Source organism: Odontesthes bonariensis, chromosome 7 (assembly GCF_027942865.1).
Source record: "Odontesthes bonariensis isolate fOdoBon6 chromosome 7, fOdoBon6.hap1, whole genome shotgun sequence".
NCBI classification, from domain to species: domain Eukaryota; kingdom Metazoa; phylum Chordata; class Actinopteri; order Atheriniformes; family Atherinopsidae; genus Odontesthes; species Odontesthes bonariensis.
The window spans coordinates 36,818,310-36,844,120 of NC_134512.1; the positions used below are offsets into that span (position 1 = coordinate 36,818,310).

At 42.3% G+C, this 25,811-nt stretch overlaps 1 protein-coding gene across 1 annotated transcript in view; it reads right to left on the reverse strand.

Annotated features, from left to right (window-relative positions):
• jph3b (junctophilin 3b) overlaps nucleotides 1-25,811 on the reverse strand; it is a 117,093-nt gene that overhangs the window by 66,014 nt on the left and 25,268 nt on the right. The window contains exon 2 of the mRNA XM_075470718.1: nucleotides 2,035-2,521. Within this exon, the coding sequence (XP_075326833.1) occupies nucleotides 2,035-2,521 (487 nt within the window). The remainder of the gene's footprint in view (nucleotides 1-2,034; nucleotides 2,522-25,811) is intronic.

Sequence of the window (25,811 nt, forward strand, 5' to 3'; positions counted from 1 at the left end):
TATGTAGTATGTAGTATGTAGTATGTAGTATGCAGTATGTAGTATGTAGTATGTAGTATGTAGTATGCGGTTTCGAACACAGCCAGGGACTCAAAGGACGGTCAGTTATTGTATCGTTGGCCAAAAAAAAAGTCTCACTCCAGAATGTGTAAAAACTACGTTGGTCCACAACATGAAATGTTGAAGTTTACCAATAAAGGCTCAAGATTGTGAAGTTACTGTACTTTTTGTCATCACGAATGTCACAAATGATCAAAAGTTTTTAAATCATTACAATTTCAAGGCTTCTCTGTGCCTTTCCTGTGACTCCAACACATTTTGGACACTTTGACGAACGCCTGTTTCGTGTTTTCTCTTGAAACAAGGCAGCGCTGGCAGATGTGTCCACTTGTTGTTGATTAATTCATCTGACTTTCCTCTCCTCCGTCTATTAGATATAATTGGACTTTGTGGGCCCTTACCTCTGCAAATCAATTGTAATCAATTTCTTAAAAAACAAAAACACACACTGTGAATTATTTTGGCCATGATGACGGCAGATAAAATATGATTTGTCCATTTTTAACAACCAGCAGTTTGGTGGATTGTCTCAAAAATGGGAGGAACATTTAAAGTGTGACGTGCGGAGCACAATGCATCCAGATGTTCCAGATGTTCTACCCCAGAGATACTCATTGCGCGGCTCGCGAGCCACATGCGGATCCTCAAGCTTTAATTGGTGGCTCGCACTCAACAATACATCTTTTCAAATAACACAGCGAATACTGCACAGTATTAAGTACTTTTATTAAGTTTGCGTTTTTGTAGTATTAAGTATTTTTATTAAGTATTAATTAAGGCTTAATGGTGTTTCCTAAAGGGGGGCTTTGTTAAACCTGGCAACACAGCCCGCTTAAACCACCTCACACTTGACCGCAGCGCACGCTAGCTCCTTTAGCCGGTTTTTAATTAAAAAATGGCAAAAACCAGCACAAAAACCAAACGAAAATCAGCATGAAGACGCCAGAGAGGGGACGAGCAGGCAAACGTCGGGTGTACCACGAGATGCAGGTACAATGGATCGGTTTTTAATCAAAAAAGGGCAAAAACCAGCACAAAAACCATGCTCATCCTGAATGTCTCACTATGATTACAACAACAAACTACAAATACAACATGAAGAAAGTCGAGGACATGCACGCCAGCTTCCACTCATCCCAGTATTAAGGTAAATGTGGTCTGAATAGAAAATGTATTGGCTGTGTTGTTTCTGTTTTTGTGGGATGTTTTATATGTAGAAATGCATATTTGCAAAAGGGGACTTTAGTATGTTGTGGTAAAAGTGGCTCTTCCCTTGATTTTGCTCTGCCAATGTGGCTCTTGTGAAAACAATTGTGAGTATCGCTGCTCTACCCCATCAGGAGTGAGGTATGATAGCTTAGTGTTTGTATAACTTATAAATCATGATTGAGGTGTGGCTCTCAGGAGGCTTTATTTTGAGTTAATTGTGGATTTTTTGACAGGATGAGCTCTGAATGCCGATTTATCACTGAATTGTGCACATATTGCAAAATAAAACCACAGCTTTCATTGTCTTATAAACATTATCTGTGACTAACACACTGGAAAAAATGCCCCTCCAAAAATAAGTAAAAAAAACAACAAATAAAAGACGTTTTTGCTTGAAATAAGCAAAAAAAATCTGCCAATGGAACTGGTGAAAATCATCAAGATTTCTTGAAATAAGATGTGATATTTAGGACTTTTGAGATAAAAGTGAGCTTGAAATTAGCTTAAAAACCTCTTCAAATGTAAAAAAAGTTTGTTTTATATGATATGTGACTCAAAACAAGATGTTTTCAAAACTTTTTCACTTAACAAGATATTCCAGATGTATCGTCTTCAAACAACTCCCTATATCTGGCTGAAATGGTGCTTGTTAGGCAGTTGTGTCTTATATCAAGTGTAATGAGATACTCAATGAGACAAATATACTTGGTAAGATTTAGATTTTTTCCAGTGCAGTAGACCGTGTTACTTCTGCGTGGTCTTTACCTGATGGTTGAGTTGATGTCGGACGCGGCAGAGGACACAGTGCTCATCCCAGCCTCACTCCTGAAGGAGCTCTGTTTGGACCTCTGTGAGGCCAGAGAGCTCCTGGACTCCGACTTCCTCAGCTTGAGACCGGACAGGATGGACCTCCGAAACAGCCCGCCCTTCCTCTTCCCCTTCAGCAGCTCGGCCTCGCTTTGTGCGGTCAGCACGAACCCTCCGCGGGACACCGCGGGGCTGCTGCCGCTGCTGCCTGTGCTACACATGGACACGCTGGTGGTCAAGGTGCCAGGAACCGCCGGAGGACCGGGAACCACCGCCCCCGTCCGGTCGAGCAGAGCGGTGCCGTTGCTGTGCTCTGAACCGGAGCGGAGAGAGTTTATGGAGGTGCGCAGAGGGGAGCGGATGACGGCCGCCATGCCGTACGGGACACTCTGACGGACTCCGTAACCATGACGCATCCCGCCAACCCACTGGCCCTGAAATGTCCCTTTAGAGAGAGCAGAACAAACATGTATTAGGTTCAGAGATGGGACCAAGTCACACATGTGCAAGTCCCAAGTAATTTTTTACTAGGCAAGTCAAGTCAAGTCAAGTCACGTGACGACAGAGGCGCTACGTTTCAGTGTGTAGTTCCAGAGAGAGGTAAACAATGGCTGCGCCCAGCGAACAGTCTTTCGATTTGGCTTTGGCAGCGACTCTAGAAAATTTAGATATACAGTTTTCTTTGCGAGACGAACAGATAACTGCACTTAAAGGAGAACTGCGGTATTTTCAACATTAAGCCTCATTTATGTAGCCTGGCGACGCCATCCTACGTACTTCCGCCCAAAGATTTTGGCTCCGCACATAGTCTGGCCCAACCCCCTACCTTGGTTCGCTCAGTGTTTTGCCAATCAGCAAACAGTTGCGAGTGGTGACGCAGAACTCACCCGCGGAGTCCATTGTAGTCCATATAATTGTAGTTCAACCGCAGCGGAAATAAACATGGCGACGGAAGAAGAGACGCTAGAAGCTATCCATGAAGTTGTCTCAACCCTGGAGAGCATTACACAATTAAAACGAGAGCAAGAGGAATGCCTCGTCAATTTTGTTAGTGGCAAGGATGTCGTAGCTCTCCTTCCAACTGGCTTTGGGAAAAGTTTGATTTATCAAATGGTACCGGTATAATGAAAGCGGATGTGGGAAGCGTGATTCGCGAGCTAGAGCCTCGCGAGAGTAAGCATGAACCTCGGCGCAAAACCTACATCCTTTCTAAACATTACTGATTGGTTAAGGGAACTCCAATGAATTTAAGTTGCTGAGTAAGGTCCCACCCTCCATGGAAACGGATTCCTCTTGGGTTTTTCCAGACTGTTTGACGGAGTCAACAGTCGGCTTTCGCCCAGGCTATCATTTATGAGTCGTCTGCAATGTTTTAGAACCCCCCTCACCGCTTTTTTTATGTTTACTGCTGTCTCCGGTATTTGCCTAATTTTGATTCTTCTCAACCTGCTTCAGAACGCCTAGTCATGTGCATGTCCTAAAAGCTCCGTAAAAGCACCATAAACGTCCGTTTTCAAAATCATCAACTCACCGGAGTGGTTACTGGTGTGCACTGGTAATCCATATCAAATTTCGTTGCGAAAAGTTGCTTCTGTCGTATTTTATTTGACATTTTGTACTGGATGTTCGTTGATATTACTCCGCCACCGCTAAGAAAATAGTGCGAGCATGAACGAGCTGCAGAATAAAACACGACGGAAGCAACTTTTCGCAACGTAAAATAAATGTTGAAAATACCACAGTTCTCCTTTAAGGTTGTTTTTTTTTAAAAAGGACGTTTTTGGAGTTTTGCCCACCGGGTATGGTAAAAGTTTAATTTACCAGCTTGCTCCGTTGGTCCATCGCGCTGACTACGTAATCCTTCGTAATCGCTCTGATTGGTTGTTGCGCCATCCTATTGCGTGGCGTTGAGTGCAGAGGCAACTTGACAGACAACCGTTTATCCCGCCCACACTGCTATCCAGCTTCACTAGACCCCTGTACAGCTTTTTGCTGTACGGATCTGGCTTGCTAGGCTAAGTCAACTCAAAGTCAAGTCCAAGTCAAAGTCACCTTATTATTGCAATTTTACCTGCAGAATCTGATCTTAATAAAGTGAAAACACAAAGATATAAGTAACTGTCAGTAAACATCATTGGCCAATGTGTCCAACCTGTCCACCCCGTATCATTTTAAGCTAACATTAGCTAACTACCGACTAGGCTAACAGGCTAATATTAGCTAATATGACGAGCACTTACTGGTCAGGATCTTCAGATGACGAACAAAGTTCGAAGTTATGCTAGATGCTTAACACTCAAGTCATTCAAGTCATCGTGTCTCAAGTCAAGTCAAGTGCCGAGTCTTTAAATTCCAAGTCGAGTCTCAAGTCTTTTGTTTTTTGTCAAGTCACAAGTCATCAAAACAGCGACTTGAGTCCAAGTCACAGTGACTCGAGTCCCCATCTCTGATTTGGTTTGATTCACACATAGTGCTGCAAACACATAAATATCCCATTATGTCAGTTTATAGGCCTTTAATATGTTCACTGTCCACTAAGGTCAGCCACGACGAAAAGCAGTGATCCGAAATGTTTAAAGAGGGCAGAACTCGGGTTGTTTCTTAAATTTAAGGATATACCTTAATGGAACACTTGTGTCAAAGCTAATAAACCCGAAAGCATGAAAGACCATGACCTTCTAATATTAGAAATCTTTTATCTCAGTGAGACTTATTCCTGCTTAAGAAAAGGTTATGACGATAACAAACAATGAGTCAGAAGGGCAGGACGAATGCTAACTGAAGTAGCTCCTGAATAAGCAAACAGAACGTGGAGCGCAGTGTGTCCTTAAAACATTTGAGGAAAGAAGTGTCAGGCCTAAAGAACTACAGCAGATGAACAGGATCTGAAAAGACCTTTTCACTCATTTTCAGTCCAGTTCTCGATCCATTCAGGCAGGAAAAAGGCTCCTAACTCAAGGGATGAACCAGTGTTGTGTCCACACAGAACAGACAACTTAGCAAAGAAGTCATTTTAAACTGGATCTTTAGGCACTTTGTTCCCAGCAGCCTGTCACAGAGACGCATCATTTGTTCCCATTTCTTTAGTTGCATCTGTGAAAAACAGCTTCACAGTTTCAACTTTTTTGTACATTTACGTTAAAACTGCTTTCAGTTACCAAAAGAGTCAAATTAATATAAGAAATCCCAAAATAATGAACGTTATCACGTCTAAAAGTAGAAAAGTAGGAAAAAAACAGACAAAAATAAGAATTATATGTTATTCAACATCAAGAAAAAGTAAATAAGATTCAATTTAAAGCTTAAAAAAGGAATATAAGATATAATCTAATGACTAATTATGGAACAATTGATATAAATTAAATGATTAAACTGTTTTATGCCACCAGAAATGAATAATCTAGAAGCTCTTTGTGGGTTTTAGACTGGAATTAAGATTTGTTCCCATTTCTTTAGCTGCATGTGTGAAAAACAGAGAAGATAACACAGTGTGACAGACAGAAAACAGGATTTCTGCAGCAACAAGGTGATTCCCAAAGAGCTGTTAGCTGAAAACTTGGCATATCTCAGCATGGTGTGCAGCGTGTCCTTAAAACATCTGAGGAAACTGGACAAGTGGAGGACAGAAGAAGAAGTGTCAGGCCTAAAGAACTATCTACAGCAGATGAACAGGATCTGAAAGTGATGTCCTTAAGAAAGAGGAAAACATCCAGCAAAGACCTGACACAGGAGCTGAGAGATGCATCTGGACCTTCAGCTGATCCATCTGCTGTTGGCCCAAGCCTCATCAGAAATGGGCTCCATGGAAGGGTGGCTGTCAGGAAGCCGTTCTTAAGGAAGGGAAACAGGGAGAAAAGGCTGAGCTGGGCCAAAGGACACAAGAAGTGGGCTGAAAATCAGTGGCAGCAGGTCTGATGGAGGGATGAATCCTCCCCAGAGCCCGGAGCTCAACATTACTGAAGCAGTGTGGGATCATGTTGGCAGAGAACGCAACAAAAGGCAGCCCACATCCAAAGAAGAGCTTTGGGATGTCCTTCAAGAAGCCTGGAGAATTATTCCTGAAGACTCCTTAAAGAAAGGACAGAAAGCTCGTCTGAGAGGGTTCAGGCTGTGCTGGAGGAGAAAGCAGCTCAGAGCAGATATTCACTTTAAAGCTGCTCACAACTGAACTAACTCTGTTTTTTACCTTCATTACTTCAGTACTTTTTTTTTATGTGGATGATACGCACGTTTATGTTTGCACCTATCTCCTATTTTCCTGGCAACATATGAAAATAGTGTTGGCTCAATATTTTTGAACAATATTGTTGAACAGTTCAGTTTTCTTTGTTCTCGTTGAGATCGTTAATCCGATCTTTTCCTATTTTGTTCTCATTCATTTAGCCTTTATCTAAATTTCTGTTTTCTTTAGGAAGCTTTTCCCTTCAGAGCTTTGAGGTTTTTTTCAGTTCACAAGTGAGTCAAACTCCTTTTTGTTCTGCTTCAGCAGCCCCTCAGTGTCCTACATTTGAGTCTTTTCCTCTAAACACAAATATAAATAGATAAATTGTTGATAAAATTGTGGATTGCACCATTTTGAGCTTCACTTTAAAGTTGCTCAGAACTGAACAAACTCTGTTTCTGCCTTATTTACTGTAGTACGGCTAACATATATCCTGTGTTCATAACCCTCTTGTTGTCTTGCGGGTCAAAAGTGAGCCACCACCATGTTTAGCTGTAGAGAAAATACCTTAAACCATCTTATTCCAACTTGAAATTTTATAACTTTTCCTAAAGGGACCCCATCATTAGAAAAAGTCATACTTTATTTGTGTTTATGTTTCCATGTGGGCTGTACACCACTAGGGTACAAAGATTGTCTTATGGGTCATTTTTGACCCGTGAATTATAAAAACATTTAAACACCAGAAAAAAGTTCACTGTTTTTTTCCCTTTCAATATAATTAATTCAGAGGTAATTACTTCACATTTATATAATAGCAATAATAAACCTTTATTATGTAAAAGAAAACTGAGAAAACAAGAAAACTGTTGTTTGTGGTAAAAAAAAAAAAGTGTAATCCTGAAAACTGGTGATTGTCTTTTTGTATTGTGTAACAAAAAATACATGATAAAAAATGTATTGAATTGAGTTGAATAGATAAATAACAGGTGGTGTCATCATACAAAATAGATTTTGGATTTAAAATTCAATTAAGTTGCTTTATTTTGGGGCTTTGATAGGACAAGAGGAGTAAACATAATGTTAAGACCGCACAAAGGGATAAGGAAATGAGGGGGTTGCTCAAGATGTTTGCGGACTGGAGGCTATTTGTGCTTTTCTTTTGGTTGATCACAGGAGAATAATAACTAATGATCAACTATCAGCTTGTTTCTGATTTGTAGTTCCTGCTCACATTTTTTTGCGTACCGTGTTTGGGAGGCGTACACGGGACTGGCTTTCTCCTGTCACGCCTGTTCATTCACAGCATCTTTCTGCACTACCCGCATTCCCTGCTGCATCACAGTCCTTACATGAAAAGTAGGCCATCCGAGTGCGTGTATGTGTGTTTCCATTATTCCTCTCTGTCTCTCTTACACTAAAGCGGAAGTGTGTGTTCCAATCGAAGAGCAAGTGATCCATCCCGCCTGCTCGTACCTCTGATGTAACAGCACTCTGATTCATTCTATAGCAAACGCACTCGCTCTGTCCCCACTACATGACCGTATAAGGACTGCGACCGCGTTCTCCATCGCAGAAACACGCACAAACACTTCCCTTGTGGGCTCAAGTGTCAGTAAAATGGGAAGTGCTGAATGTAGTCAACCTTATAAAGCCCATCGCACAGTTTCACACGAGCAGACGCAGCTTTCAAAAGTGTTATATCTGAAACTACCCCTGTCATCAGGACTATACACTGGAAAAAATGCCCCTCCAAAAATAAGTAAAAAAACAACAAATACGAGACGTTTTTGCTTGAAATAAGCAAAAAATCTCCCAATGGAACTAGTGAAAATCGGCTTGTCAAGATTTCTTGAAATAAGATGTGATATTTGGGACTTTTGAGATAAAAGTGATCTTGAAATTAGCTTAAAAACCTCTTCAAATGAAAAAAAAAGCTTGTTTCATATGATATGTGACTCAGAGTCAAACAATTTGTTTTCAAGACTTTTTCATTTAAAACCCCTTAAAGCGGAACTCCGGGGCATTTGAAGCGTGTTTCCATTGCTAGAGGTTGTCAAATACTGCTAGTAGGACACAGAGAGGTCCAGATCTGTGCTCCCTGTGTGGAGATCGCTCTGTCCGCACAGCGTGTCATGCGAGGCTAATACGTGGTGGCTAAGGGGCAAGCGCTAACCCTTCCACGTAAAACAACAACTTGCACACTGCAGAAACGTCACACCACTTTATAAACCATCCGACAATGAAGTCACAAGCCTTACCATCAAAACCATATGCATGGTTCTCACATTACTGGCATGGGGACGTTACAAAACAACTTTATAAACAGCATGTCACTCACCGGCTGGTTGTAGGCTCGCGCATGTGAAAGCCCAAAAGAGTCGATGGACGATAATCCCATATACAAAACAATTATCTTCTCAAGAAAAACTGCGTTCAAGTATTTAAAACATTACAACAATACATTCCCAGTAATATTGTTGTAATGTTTTAAATACTTGAACACAGTTTTTCTAGAGAAGATAATTGTTTTGTATATGAGATTATTCTCCATCGACTCTTTTGGGCTTTCACATGCGCGAGCCTACAACCAGCCGGCGAGTTAAATGCTGTTTATAAAGTTGTTTTGTAACGTCCCCATGCCAGTAATGTGAGAACCATGCATATGGTTTTGATGGTAAGGCTTGTGACTTTATTGTCGGATGGTTTATAAAGTGGTGTGACGTTTCTGCTGTGTGCAAGTTGTTGTTTTACGTGGAAGGGTTAGCGCTTGCCCCTTAGCCACCACGTATTAGCCTCGCATGACACGCTGTGCGGACAGAGCGATCTCCACACAGGGAGCACAGATCTGCACCTCTCTGTGTCCTACTAGCAGTATTTGACAACCTCTAGCAATGGAAACACGCTTCAAATGCCCCGGAGTTCCCCTTTAACGCCTATTGTCACATATATGGAGCATCGCGTTAGTTCTGGCAGACCACGTAGTCAACGCGCCCTTTGCCTATTGGCTGACGCCGACCCAACCCTTATGGCCAGCTGCGCTCAATGGGTAATCAGCTGATGCTCGCTATTGGATGCTGGCATTTGGGGCACTTCATTTAAACTTGGTTTGCTGTCACTGCTTTTTTTTTGCTCTCTGCTTGCAGCCTTCCACAGCAGCTCCCCGCGTAGAGGCAAAAAGTTTGCTTCTGCTTACAAGACATAGCTCCGATTAGCATACGCGCCGATGCTAGTATTATTATTGTGCTGCTTACCCTGTCGTCCGGCATGGATCCCCGCTGCCGGCGGAGTCGGAGATTCGGCTGAGATTCGGCTGAGATGGACGCGTGGAGGACATTCAGCCGAGCCAAGACGCGACACCGGGCGAGCTGTCACAGAAGCCGCGGTCAGAGTCAAGGTAGGCCGCGGCGGGCTCCTGTACGTGGCAGGGCTTGCCGCGGTTAGACACGCGGCTTATTTTACACCGATTCACATGATTTTGCGTGACTATTGGTCCGTGGATCCTCGCGGTGATGCTCTAAGGTGGAGCGCGCGCCTCTGGCGCTACACGCTGTTGATTGGTATTATCTGCATACAGTCTGATGGGTGCGGCGTCACCTGTCGTGTCGGGTGTGAGTGCTTGTGCCTGTGGATACAGTGGGAGTTGATGTGAGTCAGAGGATTAACAACTATTGCCTTTCCTCGGTCAATGTCGGAAACATTGTTTGGACTAGTTCCTCCTCTGTTGCTAGCTACAGCATTGCTCGTTTATCCACCAGCAAGCAAGTCTATTTTATTTTTATTTTTTCCCACTGTATTGAATGCAAGCTGCCAGGTAAAGTGAAGTGAGTGCTTTTTATAATAAATCAGAGATTCATTGACAAGTTTTCAGGGTTTTACTGTGAACTCAGTAGAGGGAGAATCAATTCTGTGCATGGAGAATGCAAAGTCAGAGCTGTTCTGCAGATAAAATGACCACGGTGTCATGAACTGAATCCCATGCTCAATGGATGAAGAATGGATGGATACAAAAGCATTTTGTGAATGAAGCCCAACTGTGGCTGTGGTCGAATTGATCTCATGTAGATCCATCGTGATTATTATTGCTCATGTATGTTCTGCTTGTATTAATTCGGCTCATCGTTGATAGGCCCTGAAAAGGTTTGCTCCTGAAGAGAAGAACGTCAGGATGCTACCCTGTTTGCTATAGGAATGCACTTCGTCGTATAACAACCTCCAGAGACCTACAGTGAACTTCACTACTTAGCTGCATTTTTTGCTTAACAAAAGCAGCAGTAAGAGGCGATTAGCTAGGCTATCGTAAACAATGGAGCCTAAGTGTACTTGGCTGACTGAACTACCTTTGAATATTTATTCAACTGGTAAATGAGCTCTGGGAATTATAAAATTTTAAACAGTGGAGGTCTCTACAGACGCTCATATAGAGCGATTTTTAAAGAGACTTGTCCAGTAAAACACAACTATTGCCTCTAACAGGAATCCTTTATTTAACGCTCTATAACTGACAATAAGATAGCTAGTCTTATGCTCTATAAAGCAGTCCTCTAAGCTACAAATAACACCATATCATAAGGATACATACTGCTCTCCTGAGCACTGCTGTGTGAGCTGCGATGCTCATATACTAAGAGAATCATACGTACTGGCCAACGGCTTTGCGCTTCCCGTCCAAACAATCCCTGCCGTCCTCACTCGTTTCTTTGGGGCCATTTAGGGGACAATTTCAGGCACAATATGCGTCCAACAGTTTTTGTGTTTAAAGGCTTGAGCATAAACACAAGATGGCACTTGAGATCAGTGATGCACTCTGATTTAAAGGATCTGACATCTGTAGCAGTTCTACAGCATATGTTTGTGATGCTTTGTGGACAAGCGTCTGGCCACTTCGTGTAACACCAGCCTGATTGTGATTGGCTCTTGCGCAGCAAATGGCATGCTAATTTGCATGACATCAAAACATTTCAACCATCGTCCCCACGGTTGATGCCACAACTAAGCCTGATTTATACTCGGAAACCAGGTCGCGTGTGTGTCGCAGTTAACACAGACATGCCCCCCCCTACGCAGACACTACGCAGACACTCTGGTGCACCTCCTCAAATTGTAACTCACCGCAAACATCGCCGCAGGGAGGAGAGAAGGAGGCCTCTGATTGGTCAACTCTACATCCGCTCTACACTATGCGTATTTCCAGTTTGCTAACCGGCTGACGCTAACCGTGCTAACCGTGACGATTCTTTTCCCTCTCTGCCAGCTCCAGTAGTAGCAATATTTCTCTATTTCTAGATCGATCAGCTGCATCTCAATCAAAGTGCGCATTCGTCCAGTCGCATTGTTGTTGAATGACCTCCGTAACCGTAACACCCACAATCCTAGCTTGTTCGTGATTGTCCCTCTTGCGTTGTGGCGTGGGATTAACATAGCGCAGACAGCGCTTCAAGGCATAAATCAAAAATAACTGCGTCGTGTCTGCGACAAGCTCACTGCGACACACTGCTGCGAAGTATACACGAGCCTTTATCCCTTCAGGAGGAGCGTTGTCCTTTTTCCTTCTGTGAGAAGTAGCCTGTAAAAGCTGATTTCAGCTGTGAACTGATAAAAGAGCAATCTGTCCAGTAAGTACTGGTGCAGGATGAACCTCTGAGAAACCTGTTGCAGGAAACACTGGAGGCTTTTCTTTCTTCCCTTTAGTTTCTTGCTTGCAAATACTGAGTGTTGCTTTCTGGGAATTTGTATACGACTTATGCATGTGGTGTGCTCGTGTTAGGAAGCACTTGCCTCTTCTCATTTTGTCATTTTGGAGGCTGCCGGTCTTCTTGGAAGTTTGAAATAAATGGCATCCTGTTTCTCTGCTTACTAAAGCCATTGTGATGCCCTGTTGATGCAAGTTGCCATGCTACGTGTCATCTTGCCACAGCTAGATTTTCAGTATATTTTTACTTAAACCTGCTATAAGCTGATGTTCAGCTAGCTGGAGTTTGTGCGTTGGGAAGGTAGTTTTCAATGGGTCATTGAAAGGTTTTTCCACTTAGAATAGCTGCCTACTGGTATTTAAAAAAAAAAAAAAAAAAAAAAAATTGTGCAGCTGTGCACTTTGCATGAAAGATGCTGATTAAGATCGCAAATAAATTTGGGATGAAGTCAAATCATTAAAACCGCTCCCGGAATTGATGGCACGAACAGCAATGACAGAGGTCATTTGTGTTATGCTTTATGGCTTTTAATTGTGTGGATAGAAAAATATGCAAGCTCACGGTGACTAACTTCCTAGGTGGTCAGGTGAAGTGTGTTAAGGCTCTGCTTTGCTTGGATGTTGCTCTGCTTTGCTTGGATCTCGTTTTGCTGTTCTTGGATCGGATCTTGCTCTGCTTTGCTTGGATGGTGCTTTGCTTGGATCTTGCTCTGCTTGCTTGGATGTTGCTCTGCTTGCTTGGATCCTGTTCTGCTTGCTTGGATCTTGCTCTGCTTGCTTGGATCTTGCTGCTTTGCTTGGATCTTGCTCTGCTTTGCCCTGCCGCAAAGCGCTGTCGCTGCTGTGGAGACCGAATATATTTTTATGGTGTACCTAAGTGGTTGAGTTCAATGCTTGCCCCAATTAAATACTCGCATCACATTTCAGTCTGTGTTAATGTGAGCCTACGGCAGTTCCACCTTTTTAACGTCAAGCTTAGTCGCGGTTTAATAATTATTTTGTAATATTACTACTACTAATCATAATGGTGTCACACGTTGGTAGCTAATAAATCGTTGGGGGGGTAGGATACCCTGGTTCCAACTTATCAATTGGCTGGCTGCATTCCGGTATGGTCAGTTGGGGGGTTGTAGGACACCCTGGTCCAACAATCCAATTGGCTGGCTGCGTTCCGGTATGGTCTGTTGGGGGGTTTGTTGCCTTTACAGCAAATGGAAGGCACTCCACCTGAGGATGCTGCTGTTCCCTGTCTTGGCTTCCATGGAGCTCATGGAAAAGTCGGGAACTTCCTCCGAACAGAGCCATACCGCCAAACATAAATTGTATGCATTCAGAATAAGCTTCTGAAATTCATCTCTGTTCTCGTCTCATTTTGACGAGAGTGGTTCTGACAGAAATGGAGCATCGCGTTAGTTCTGGCAGACCACGTAGTCAACGCGCCCTTTGCCTATTGGCTGACGCCGACCCAACCCTTATGGCCAGCTGCGCTCATTGGGTAATCAGCTGATGCTCGCTATTGGATGCTGGCATTTGGGGCACTTCATTTAAACTTGGTTTGCTGTCACTGCTTTTTTTTTGCTCTCTGCTTGCACCCACCACCTCCCCTGCTCCACCGACTTCTCATTACCAAACAATGTCATACTGTTGTTCATTGTTGCTTGCTCTGTTCTAGGGGGTTTGTTGCCTTTACAGCAAATGGAAGGCACTCCACCTGAGGATGCTGCTGTTCCCTGTCTTGGCTTCCATGGAGCTCATGGAAAAGTCGGGAACTTCCTCCGAACAGAGCCATACCGCCAAACATAAATTGTATGCATTCAGAATAAGCTTCTGAAATTCATCTCTGTTCTCGTCTCATTTTGACGAGAGTGGTTCTGACAGAAATGCTACAAACCGTTTTACTCAATCAACCAGCTGAGATAGCATCTTTATTCCCCCAATGCCGGTTAGTCCATATTCACTACGGACCTGGGAACCTTTATATAAATAAATATGTTAAAAAAAAACATTGTTTTTTCACTGTTATATTACTGTGTTGTTTTTATCTTATTATTGACCATTATGCCTGGTGTTGCAAATAAGCAACATACCAAAATTTCTATTTATTGTTTGTGCAAAAGTGAAATTAATAATCTCAGTATTATTTACCATCTACTTAAAGGCTAAAACACACACAAAACATTTTTTTATATACAGCAATATAAATTCAGGCGTGAAGGGGTTAACAAGATATTCCAGATGTATTGTCTTCAAACAAGTCCCTATATCTGGCTGAAATAGAGTCGCTGTCATTTCCAACAGCGTCAATGCTGTTGTCTAGGACGCTAAGGGCCTCTGTGTTGGTAAACACCATCTCAACCAGAGGTCCAAGGATGGAGTGAAGAGAGGGACAATCAGACTGTCCAATCAGAGAAACCTTATCCATATCCCCTGCAAGAACACAGCATCCAGTTCAACTGTAACTAATCTCAAACACTCAGTACTCAATGTCAGATCTTTAAGTAACAAATCATTCTAAATGAATAGTTTTATTTCCTCTCACAATCTTGATTTTATGTTTTTAACTGAGACGTGGCTCGACAAAAACACAGCAAATGCAGTCCTGATTGAGTCTAGTCCACCTCACTTCAATTTTGTGTCTGAAACACGAGAAAACCAGAGGGGTGGGGGTGTTTGTGCCATGTTCAGGGACAATATACCCACCCACAAGTTGTCATTTGGGTTTTTTTCATCATTTGAGTATGTGTCATTCAAAATGGAGATAAAACAATCTTCCATACTTTATATCACCATTTATAAACCACCACAGAATTGTTTTATTGATGATTTTACTGAACTACTTTCAATTGTGTGCACTGCTTTTGACTGTTTAGTCATAACAGCGGACTTGAATGTGCATGTGGACGTAGCGCATAACAAGGAAGCTAAAGAGCTCACTGCTGTCTTTGAAATTTTTGGTCTAACTCAGCATGTGACTGAGCCCACCCACAACAGAGGGTACACTTTAGATGTGCTCATTTCAAGGGGTGTTGTTATTTCAAACGTGAATGTTGTCGATGTTGCTTTATCTGATCATTTCTGTGTTTTCTTCGACCTATTTACTTTTCCCAAATCAGCAGCTGGGTCTGCAGTTGTTTGGGGAAGACTCATAAATGACAGAACAGGGACACAGTTTATGGAAATGATTAGGTTTGAGAACACCCTGTGTTCTGATGTTGATGATCTGTTGAACTCTTACACATCAAGTCTCTTAAATGTTTTGGATACCATTGCTCCTGTCAAGGTTAGAATGGTTAAAAGTAGGCAAAGGGCGCCATGGAGGAAAGAACAGTCGGTCAGGGCACAGAAAAGGGAGTGCCGGAGAGCCGAACGGAAATGGCGCAAGTCAATGCTCCAGGTTCATTATGAGACTTACAAAGAAAAGCTATGTGTGTTCAACCAGACTTTGCGTAGAACAAGGGAGAGTTATTTTTCTGAAATCATCAAACACTGCAGTAACAACTCTCGTGTCCTGTTTGCTACAGTAAACAGATTAAGAAACCCTCCAGTTTCACTGCCTTTAGAACTCATTTCTACATCCAAGTGTAATGAGTTTGCAACATTCTTTAATGACAAAGTTCAAGGCATTAAAAATGCAATAATTTCCACAACACAAATAACTACTCTGCAGCCAGCTAGACACCTAGCGCTGACACATTTCACACCTGTTACTGACAAAACAGTCGAAGAGACCATCTGCAGTCTGAGTTCATCAACGTGCTGCCTTGATGAGTTGCCCACTAGATTCCTAAAGTCTGTGCTGAGCAGTTTGTTACCACAACTCGCTCATCTAGTCAACATCTCACTCCAGACTGGAACGTTTCCAAAGGCCTTAAAAACTGCTGTCATTAAGCCTCTTCTAAAGAAGAGCAATCTTGATGCCACAGTACTGAACAACTACCGGCCCATATCAAACCTGCCATTCTTAGGCAAAGTTCTAGAAAAAGTTGTATACCAACAGCTTAGTGACTTTCTCCTGTCTAACAATGCTTTTGATACTTTCCAATCAGGCTTTAGGCCCCACCACAGCACTGAGACAGCTCTGATCAAGGTGAAAAATGACATCCGCCTGAACACAGATGCAAGTAGAGCCACAGTCTTAGTTCTGCTGGACCTGAGTGCTGCCTTTGACACAGTTGACCATGCGATCTTATTACAGAGGTTAGAAGACTGGGTGGGAATCTCTGGTTGTGCTTTAAACTGGTTCCAGTCCTATCTGGAGGACAGGAAATATTTTGTTGAAATTGGTAACTGTGTCTCAGACCAAATGGCTATGACCTGTGGGGTTCCCCAGGGGTCAATCCTGGGACCCGTGCTGTTCAATCTGTACATGCTTCCACTAGGCCAGCTAATACGCAGCTATAATGTGTCCTACCACCACTATGCAGATGACACTCAGATCTACGTGTCACTGACGGCAGGAGAACACGGGCCTGTAGATACACTGTGTCGCTGCATCGAACAGATCAGTGTGTGGATGCAAAACAATTTCCTCCAGCTAAACTCAGACAAAACTGAAATCATTGTCTGTGGCCCACAGAAACAAAGAGAAAGTGTTATCAGTCACCTTGAGACTCTCTCTCTAAAACCTAATTATCAAGTTAGAAATCTCGGGGTGATATTGGACTCAGACCTGAACTTTAACAGCCACATTAAATCAGTAACATCAGCAGCTTTTTACCATCTAAAAAACATTGCCAGAATCAAAGGAATAGTGTCTAAACCAGACTTAGAGAGACTGATCCATGCGTTTGTCTCCAGCAGGTTAGACTACTGTAACGGCCTGCTCACTGGGCTCTCTAAACGGGCTGTAAGACAGCTGCAGTACATCCAGAACGCTGCTGCTCGAGTCCTGACTAGAACCAGGAAATACGACCATATTAGTCCAGTGCTCAGGTCTCTGCACTGGCTTCCTGTCGCTCAGAGAATAGACTTTAAAACAGCTCTGCTTGTGTACAAGTCTCTTCATGGTCAAGCGCCAAAGTACATCTCTGACATGTTAAAGCCATATGAACCAACTCGGGCTCTGAGAACCTCAGGGAGGGGTCTCCTGCTGGGGCCCAGAGTCAGGACTAAACAAGGTGAGGCTGCGTTTCAGTTTTATGCCCCTAAAATCTGGAACAGTCTTCCAGAAGATGTGAGACAGGCCTCAACTCTGACAATGTTTAAATCCAGGCTGAAAACAGTTCTGTTTAGCTGTGCATATGACACCTGAAAGTATTTTATCTGCACTCTTCACTTTTTAATTAACTAATGATTATTTTAATGGGTTTTTAATTTCTTTATTTTATTTTTTATTTCTTTTTAATGATTTTATTGCCTTCTTGTGATTTTATGTAGCTGTGAAGCACTTTGAATTGAATTGTATGAATTGTGCTCTATAAATAAAATTGCCTTGCCTTAATCCCAGCCAGCATGTCCATGTGGGGCCCATAAGGTTTAAATTTGGGCTGCAGATAAGGGTCCCAGGTGGGTTTGTCCGCAGTTTCCACGGTGGCCTCACCTGTGTTTGCCCATATGGGTTTCAAAGTGCAACTTGAAGGGTTAGGGGTTACGGTTGCCCTAAGCCTTAAATTATTCCAAAGGCAATACAGATAAACATATCACACAAAGTAAAAGAATGTTCACATTCAAATTGGTTAAATGCAAAGTCCAACTAAAGCCACACAGCAACTTGAAACCCATATGGGCCAACACAGGTGAGGCCACCGTGGAAACTGCGGACAAACCCACATGGGACCCTCATCTGGGCAGTTGTGTCTTATATTAAGTGTGATGAGATATTTTGACTAGAAATGAGACAAATATATTTGGTAAGACTTTGATTTTTTCCAGTGTATGCGGCCTTGTTTCCCCTCATACGGAGTCTGTGTCAGAGACAGATGGCCAGCACATCTGGCCAGGCCTTTGTAATCATGTCAGAACACAGCTGTGCAGACATATGATGGATAGTTCAAAGACAAACACACATGTGTACTAACAAACAAACAAAGAGTTCTGCAACAGCTTGATGAGATTCATTAAATGGTCGAAAACAGAGGCCTTAAACCTGTGAGAAAGTTTCAGTACTGACACTGCAGAAGGAGAAGAAACTCAGCGGCTATATGTAATAAGATTACCGTAAAAAAAAATCGGGTTTATAAAGTGAATCCTTATCATCAAAACCCATACAGGCTTCGTAATAGCTGCATCCTATATCTAAGCTACATGCTAAAGCTTAGCAGGCTATTTGCAGGATACCAGTGTTCACAGTTGGAAAAATACTAAAGACAAAGCAGGACAGAGAAGCTTCACACAGCTAAGCACAATTTAGCTGTGAAATATCTCTGAAAAACTAAAGATCAATGACTAAAAACCTGTTATTGGGACCAGAAAACGATTACCTTAGCTTAGCTTAGCATCATGACTTAAACCAAGCAGGAAGCTAGCCTGGCTTCATCCAAATCTTTACTGGAAATAACTGCAAATTGGAAAGACATGGTGAACCACATTTTGGCACATTTCACATACAAACTATAAAGTGAATCCTTATCATCAAATCCCATACAGGCTACGTAATAGCTGCATCCTATATCTAAGCTACATGCTAAAGCTTAGCAGGCTATTTGCAGGTTACCTGTGTTCACAGTTTGAAAAATGCAAAAGGCAAAGCAGAACAGAGAAGCTTCACACAGCTAAGCACAACTTAGCTGTGAAATATCTCTGAAAAACTACAGATCAATGACTAAAAACCTGTTATTGGGACCAGAAAACGATTAGCTTAGCTTAGCTTAGCTTAGCAAGCTAGTCTGGCTTCATCCAAATCTTTACTGGAAGTAACTGCAAATTGGAAAGACATTGTGAAGCACATTTTGGCACATTTCACATACAAACTATAAAATGAATTAGTGTTTTATGCACATATTACACCAATAAACTACAACATATTGATGCTGAGGCTGAACTTGCTACCTATCCAGATCATACTCTGCCTTTTTCGCTGGGTTAGGGTTATGCCAACTGAAATAGGCATCGGATCAGAAAATCAGTAGGATTTGTCCAACGTTCAGTCAAGCTCTTGTCAGCAATGCAAGTTTAGAATTCACATACATTTCACTGCGTATTGTTCTTGTATTTATGCATGGGAAAAATAAAAACCTGAATCTAACACCATATTAGGAACAATAAATAATAGAGGTTGCAAAGTGTGACATTTGTGACTAATTCTATCAGATACATACTGACAGAAGCATTAACAGAACTTGCATTATGGCAGTTATCACTTTTTTTTATGAGTGAAGCAGCCATGTTGGATTTTGAGGTTGGTGCTACTGAGGTTCCTCCAATTATTCAAGTTGTAAATCTGACTTCTGGGGGGTGGCGTTCCTGACAACCTGGTTCTACTGGAACTTGGAAATTACTTACGAGAACTTATGAGATGAAACTGAATGGATTGTTTGAGCTGTTTGGCAGACTCTTTCATTCCTTGACGCAATATCCCCAGAAAACACCGCAACCATTTTATTTTTTTTACTTTTAAGCTGATGACACTTCGCTCTATTTATCAATGAAGCTCGAGGAAACTTGGCAGTTACTGAAGTTACAGGTTTGTCTTGGAGACGTGAAGGCCTGTATGACCTTTTTCTCTGCTTAAGAATTAATTCAAGAAGAAGGTAATTGTTTATGGTCCTAAAATGATTTTAGACATTCATTATTCAGTTGTATTGTTAATCTGGATGACATTACCTCATCTGCCAGTACTACTGCAGGGAACTTTGGAGTAATTTTTGATCATGATTAGTCTTTTAATGAATTAATTCTTGAACATTCTTGTACATATGGCCAAAATTAAGAGTATCATGTCTTAAAGCAATGCGGAAAAACTGGTCCATACATTCAATACATCTCGGCTGGACATGCGTTTTAGAAAGGTGTCCAATTAATTCTCTGAAAATATTTTTATTGATCCAAAATGCTGTGTCAAGAGTACTGACTTGTACCGCCTACAGAGATCACATTTCTCCCATGTTAGCCTCTCTTTATTGACTTCATATAAATCTTACAATAGCATTTAAAATCCCATTTGACTTACAAAACCCTTGATGGCGAAACTCTGCCTCATCTTAGAAATAAAACAGTGATTAAAAAGTGTTGTTAATCCCTTTATTCCACCATAGTTTTTATTCCACACGTGTCTTTTAAAGCCTCGCTTTGCTCTTTAAAGCACTTTGCATTAAACTTGTATGAAATATGTTATATAAGTAAAGCTTTTAATTGAAAAAGTACTGGATACAATCACTGGACATCAAGCTGAATATTATGTAACAGTATCTGTCACGCCGGTGGGATTTTCCCCATGTTTTTAGTTTTATGTTTTAGGTTGTTTATGTTTTGGTTTTTGAGTTCATGTTTTAGCCGTGTCTTGTATTTAGTTTACCATTGTCTTCCCAACAGTTTCTGTTAGCTCATTAGTTGTCACTCACGTCACCTGTTTGTTATCACCAGCTGCACTCAGTCACCCATCACTCTCAGTTCCCTATTTAGTTTCCAGGCTCCCCTGTCTTTTTGTGAGATCTTTTTTTCTTGATTTTCACCCCTTCATGCCACAAAGCCACGAACCATAAGATAACTGTTTTTTTCACGTTATGCCAAGTCTTTTGTTTTTCTTTTGTCATGTTCATGTTCTTGTCCCACAGTTTAAGTTTTTTGTTATCCGGCTCAGCCGCACCTTTTGTTTTGTCCTAAGTTAGAAATAAAAGCAAGTTTGCTTTTTACATCTCTCGAGTCCGTGTCCTGCCTACCCACCCAGTTGTGACAGTATCAGCACCTTTTAAAGGGACAGTTCGCCTCTTTTGACATGAAGCTGTATGACATCCCATATCATAAACATCATTTCTGAACATCTTCTTACCCCCTGCTGCGTCCTGTGAGCAGAGTTCCAGCCTCGTTTTGGTGTTGATGAAGGTAGTCCGGCGAGTTGGCTGGGGTTTAAAAAATAAAGCGTTTTGCTTCTCAAAACAATATGCGTTCAACAGAGTAATACATTTGCATCACAAAATTGTTCTCCAATCGCTTGGCTCTATTTTCTCTCCCTTCGTATCACTGCCTGCTGTGCAGACCGAGCAGGAAACACCGTAACAGGCGCGGCTGTTGGCAGGCGGCAGCAGGCAGTGATACGAAGGGAGAGAAAATAGGGCCAAGCAATTGTGAGGTCTGACTTTTTCTAGAGAACGATTTTGTGATGCAAATGTATTACTCTGTTGAACACATTGTTTTGAGAAGCAAAACGCTTTATTTTTTAAACCCCAGCCAACTAGCCGGACTACCTTCATCAGCACCAAAACGAGGCTGGAACTCTGCTCACAGGACGCAGCAGGGGGTAAGAAGATGTTCAGAAATGATGTTGCTGATATGGGATGTTACACAGCTTCATGTCAAAAGAGGCGAACTAACCCTTTAAAATCAATACTACTATAGAGAGTAATAAAAGCTAACAAAATACAGCTCACACAAACCTTCCAGCTAACCATGTCAGATGGGTCAAGACTTTCCTGAAACCCACATCTGAATCTGAACATTACGGCCCTCGTGAGAATAAGATTCATTCAGGGCTGCAGTGTTGCTGACTTCATTAGTTACAGCCTTGTGTACCTGAGAAAGTGAAATGAGTGAATATATGTGAAGCAGCATGTGGGCTTTTGTTTTCCATGATTTCTTGGAAGCGTATATAACCCCTTAATCAGCAATGCCTGAGTAAATGAAATATTCAGTGAAGCACCAGGCTGCTTTTTCCAAAGCCTGCCCGTCGCTCTCCATGGTGCTGAAAAATACAGCGAGGAGCTGGCTGTTTGCTGAGATTTTCCTCTCGTAACAAAACTATTTTCAATTTTCTGGAGAAAATAAGTGCAGTGGCAAAAGCTGTTTACATAAAGCCATGAAAACCAGCCTCAGTGTTTAACATACTCTCTGACAACAGAGACGTGCAGCGTTAGATTAGCTCCTGATGCTCACTATGAACCTGTCACAGTCGCATTTAGAAAAAACAGACTTGTGAACGTGACAAGGCCTCAACCCCAGGCCTGTAGTGTTGTGAGGAGAATCCGCTTCACAGCTCACATGCCAAAACAATTCCACTGATTCTGCCCGGAGGGCCAACAGGAAGCGCTCTGAAATCATATGGGCGTCTGACTCGGGCTGCAGCGGCTGCGGGCATTAGGCAGTCGCACGAAAAGAGTTTAAGCAGCGAGATCAAAGCTCCGGAAACATTACAGAGGCACAGCGATTTGATCATGTGCCGACCCCCGGGCTCAATTCATAATTGTCTCTTTAACAAATGTACGTATCTGTTCTCTGTTTCGAGGTTTTGAACCATCTGCCTCTCAAAGTGTGTTTCATTCTGATGATACGGCACTATGAGGCGCATGCACTTTAATACAGCTGTTACAGCCTGTTTGTTTTCCTGGTGACGGAGCTTTAACTCTCAACCAGTTGTCATAGAGTTGTGGTGCTTGTGCGTTGCTTTTTCATCCAGCTTTACACCTCAAAATATTGATTTGTGATAGTCAATACTTACAAGGAGAGAAGACAGAGTAACACAGGCTGGGAAGAGCTGAGCATGTTTATTCTATGTATTATAAATGTGCTGTTGTGCCCTGTCAGCACATGCACTTATGTGCATAAAAGATGTAAGATTCAGACAAGATGAGGCCAAGTGTGTTTCTCTTTTCTATGTGTTTGAGACTGTTATTGCTAATGGAGGTTTCCATATAGCCATATAATTAATAACATTGTTTTAAGTAATCATAACAAAAGGGATTAGTTTGGCAATGGGGCTGAGAATAATGTTTCTCCACAATAGTTAAATAAAAAGAGCAAGGAAAATGGTGCAATCCACAATTTTATCAACAATTTATCTATTTATATTTGTGTTTAGAGGAAAAGACTCAAATGTAGGACACTGAGGGGCTGCTGAAGCAGAACAAAAAGGAGTTTGATTCACTTGTGAACTGAAAAAAACCTCAAAGCTCTGAAGGGAAAAGCTTCCTAAAAAAACAGAAATTTAGATAAAGGCTAAATGAATAAGAACAAAATAGGAAAAGATCGGATTAACGATCTCAACGAGAACAAAGAAAACTGAACTGTTCAACAATATTGTTCAAAAATATTGAGCCAACACTATTTTCATATGTTGCCAGGAAAATAGGAGATAGGTCCAAACATAAACGTGCGTATCATCCACATAAAAAAAAGTACTGAAGTAATGAAGGTAAAAAGCAGAGTTTGTTCAGTTGTGAGCAGCTTTAAAGTGAACATCTGCTCTGAGCTGCTTTCTCCTCCAGCACAGCCTGAACCCTCTCAGACGAGCTTTCTGTCCTTTCTTTAAGGAGTCTTCAGGAATAGTTCTCCAGGCTTCTTGAAGGACATCCCAAAGCTCTTCTTTGGATGTGGGCTGCCTTTTGTTCCGTTCTCTGCCAACATGATCCCACACTGCTTCAGTAATGTTGAGCTCCGGGCTCTGGGGAGGATTCATCCCTCCATCAGACCTGCTGCCACTGATTTTCAGCCCACTTCTTGTGTCCTTTGGCCCAGCTCAGCCTTTTCTCCCTGTTTCCCTTCCTTAAGAACGGCTTCCTGACAGCCACCCTTCCATGGAGCCCATTTCTGATGAGGCTTGGGCCAACAGCAGATGGATCAGCTGAAGGTCCAGATGCATCTCTCAGCTCCTGTGTCAGGTCTTTGCTGGATGTTTTCCTCTTTCTTAAGGACATCACTTTCAGATCCTGTTCATCTGCTGGAGATAATTCTTTAGGCCTGACACTTCTTCTTCTGTCCTCCACTTGTCCAGTTTCCTCAAATGTTTTAAGGACACGCTGCACACCATGCTGAGATATGCCAAGTTTTCAGCAATCCAAACTGCAACTATAAATAAAACCTAAATTAAAGGGATAGTTCGCCTCTTTTGACATGAAGCTGTATGACATCCCATATCAGCAACATCATTTCTGAACATCTTCTTACCCCCTGCTGCGTCCTGTGAGCAGAGTTCCAGCCTCGTTTTGGTGTTGATGAAGGTAGTCCGGCTAGTTGGCTGGGGTTTAAAAAATAAAGCGTTTTGCTGCTCAAAACAATATGCTTTCAGCAGAGTAATACATTTGCATCACAAAATGGTTCTCCAGGAAAAAGTCCGACCTCACAATCGCTTGGCCCTATTTTCTCCCCCTTCGTATCACTGCCTGCTGCCGCCTGCCGACAGCCGCGCCTGTTACGCTGTTTGCTGCTCGGTCTGCACTTCGGTCTACACAGCAGGCAGTGATACGAAGGGAGAGAAAATAGGGCCAAGCGATTGTGAGGTCTGACTTTTTCCTGGAGAACCATTTTGTGATGCAAATGTATTACTCTGTTGAACGCAGATTGTTTTAAGAAGCAAAACGCTTTATTTTTTAAACCCCAGCCAACTAGCCGGACTACCTTCATCAACACCAAAACGAGGCTGGAACTCTGCTCACAGGACGCAGCAGGGGGGAAGAAGATGTTCAGAAATGATGTTGCTGATATGGGATGTTACACAGCTTCATGTCAAAAGAGGCGAACTATCCCTTTAAGGTGTGAGGCAAATACCAAGTAAAAGTAAAACAGGAACTTTACTAAATCAAAGAACACAAGTAAACCAAGACTAACCCGATAGCATCAATAGATCTCGACTCAACAATGGATGAGTTTTTATAATGTCACTAAGAAACTAAGAAAAAAATCAAACCAGGAGGAAAAAATGCAGATAGTCAAAGTATTTCACAGCTAAAGTAAAACATGTGGATCTTCCTCCCTCCCCTCCAGAGCTGCGACTCTGTAGCATCACCGGCACCTACAGAGCAAACTCCCTCATTAGTCTGTGCGGTTAGTACTGCATCAGCAGTGGCGCAGGGCAAACTTCCAACACAGATATTTGGAGTTTTTTATGTTTCAGACTGCAGCACTAATCCTCACTACAAACATCAAACCAGCGTTACATAAGCTGAAGCCTGCAGAGGACGTGTCGTAGCAGAAGAGGTGCGGATTAGCAATGTCCTGGAAATTGAATAAAAAGAAAAAAACAAAACACAGAATTCAAGTGACGATTCTGAGTATTTCTTTGGGCCACAAATAGAGCAAATGGAGAATGTTGTGTTACATGACGTCATGCTGACGTGGATCTTCCAGAGGATGAGCTACTGTATGAAGTGGCGAGGAAGAAGTACAAGCAGGCAGGCCGGGAGGAAGGCAGATGGTTGGTAAGGACAGGTGCAAACAGCCAGACGGGCATGTGCAACACATGCAGGAGCAGCAGGACGGACGGCGGGCGACTCACTGACATCATCAGATCAAAGCTAAACCTCTGCCCGCATAAATGAGACTGTTATCCGTTTAAAAGATTTAGCTGAGACCCTTTTTCTGTCCGAGTCTTGCAGATTTCTATTTGAGGATTATTTATCTGCTCTGGAAATTTCATGAAACAGACCCGCGGAGGAGGGGCAGTCGGGCTGGTTTTAACACCGTTATCCGATGACCTCATCGTGCACTTTAAGTTTGCTCAAATACGACAGGTTGACTTCACGTTAAATCACAGGTAGGATGAAAAACCTGTGAGTTTAAAGGCAAGGCAAGGCATCTTTATTTATATAGCGCATTTCATACCACAGGCAACTCAATGTGCACAAAATGGTTCTCCAGGAAAAAGTCAGACCTCACAATCGCTTGGCCCTATTTTCTCTCCCTTCGTATCACTGCCTGCTGTGCAGACCGAGCAGCAAACACCGTAACAGGCGCGGCAGTCGGCAGCAGGCAGTGATACGAAGGGAGAGAAAATAGGGCCAAGAGATTGTGAGGTCT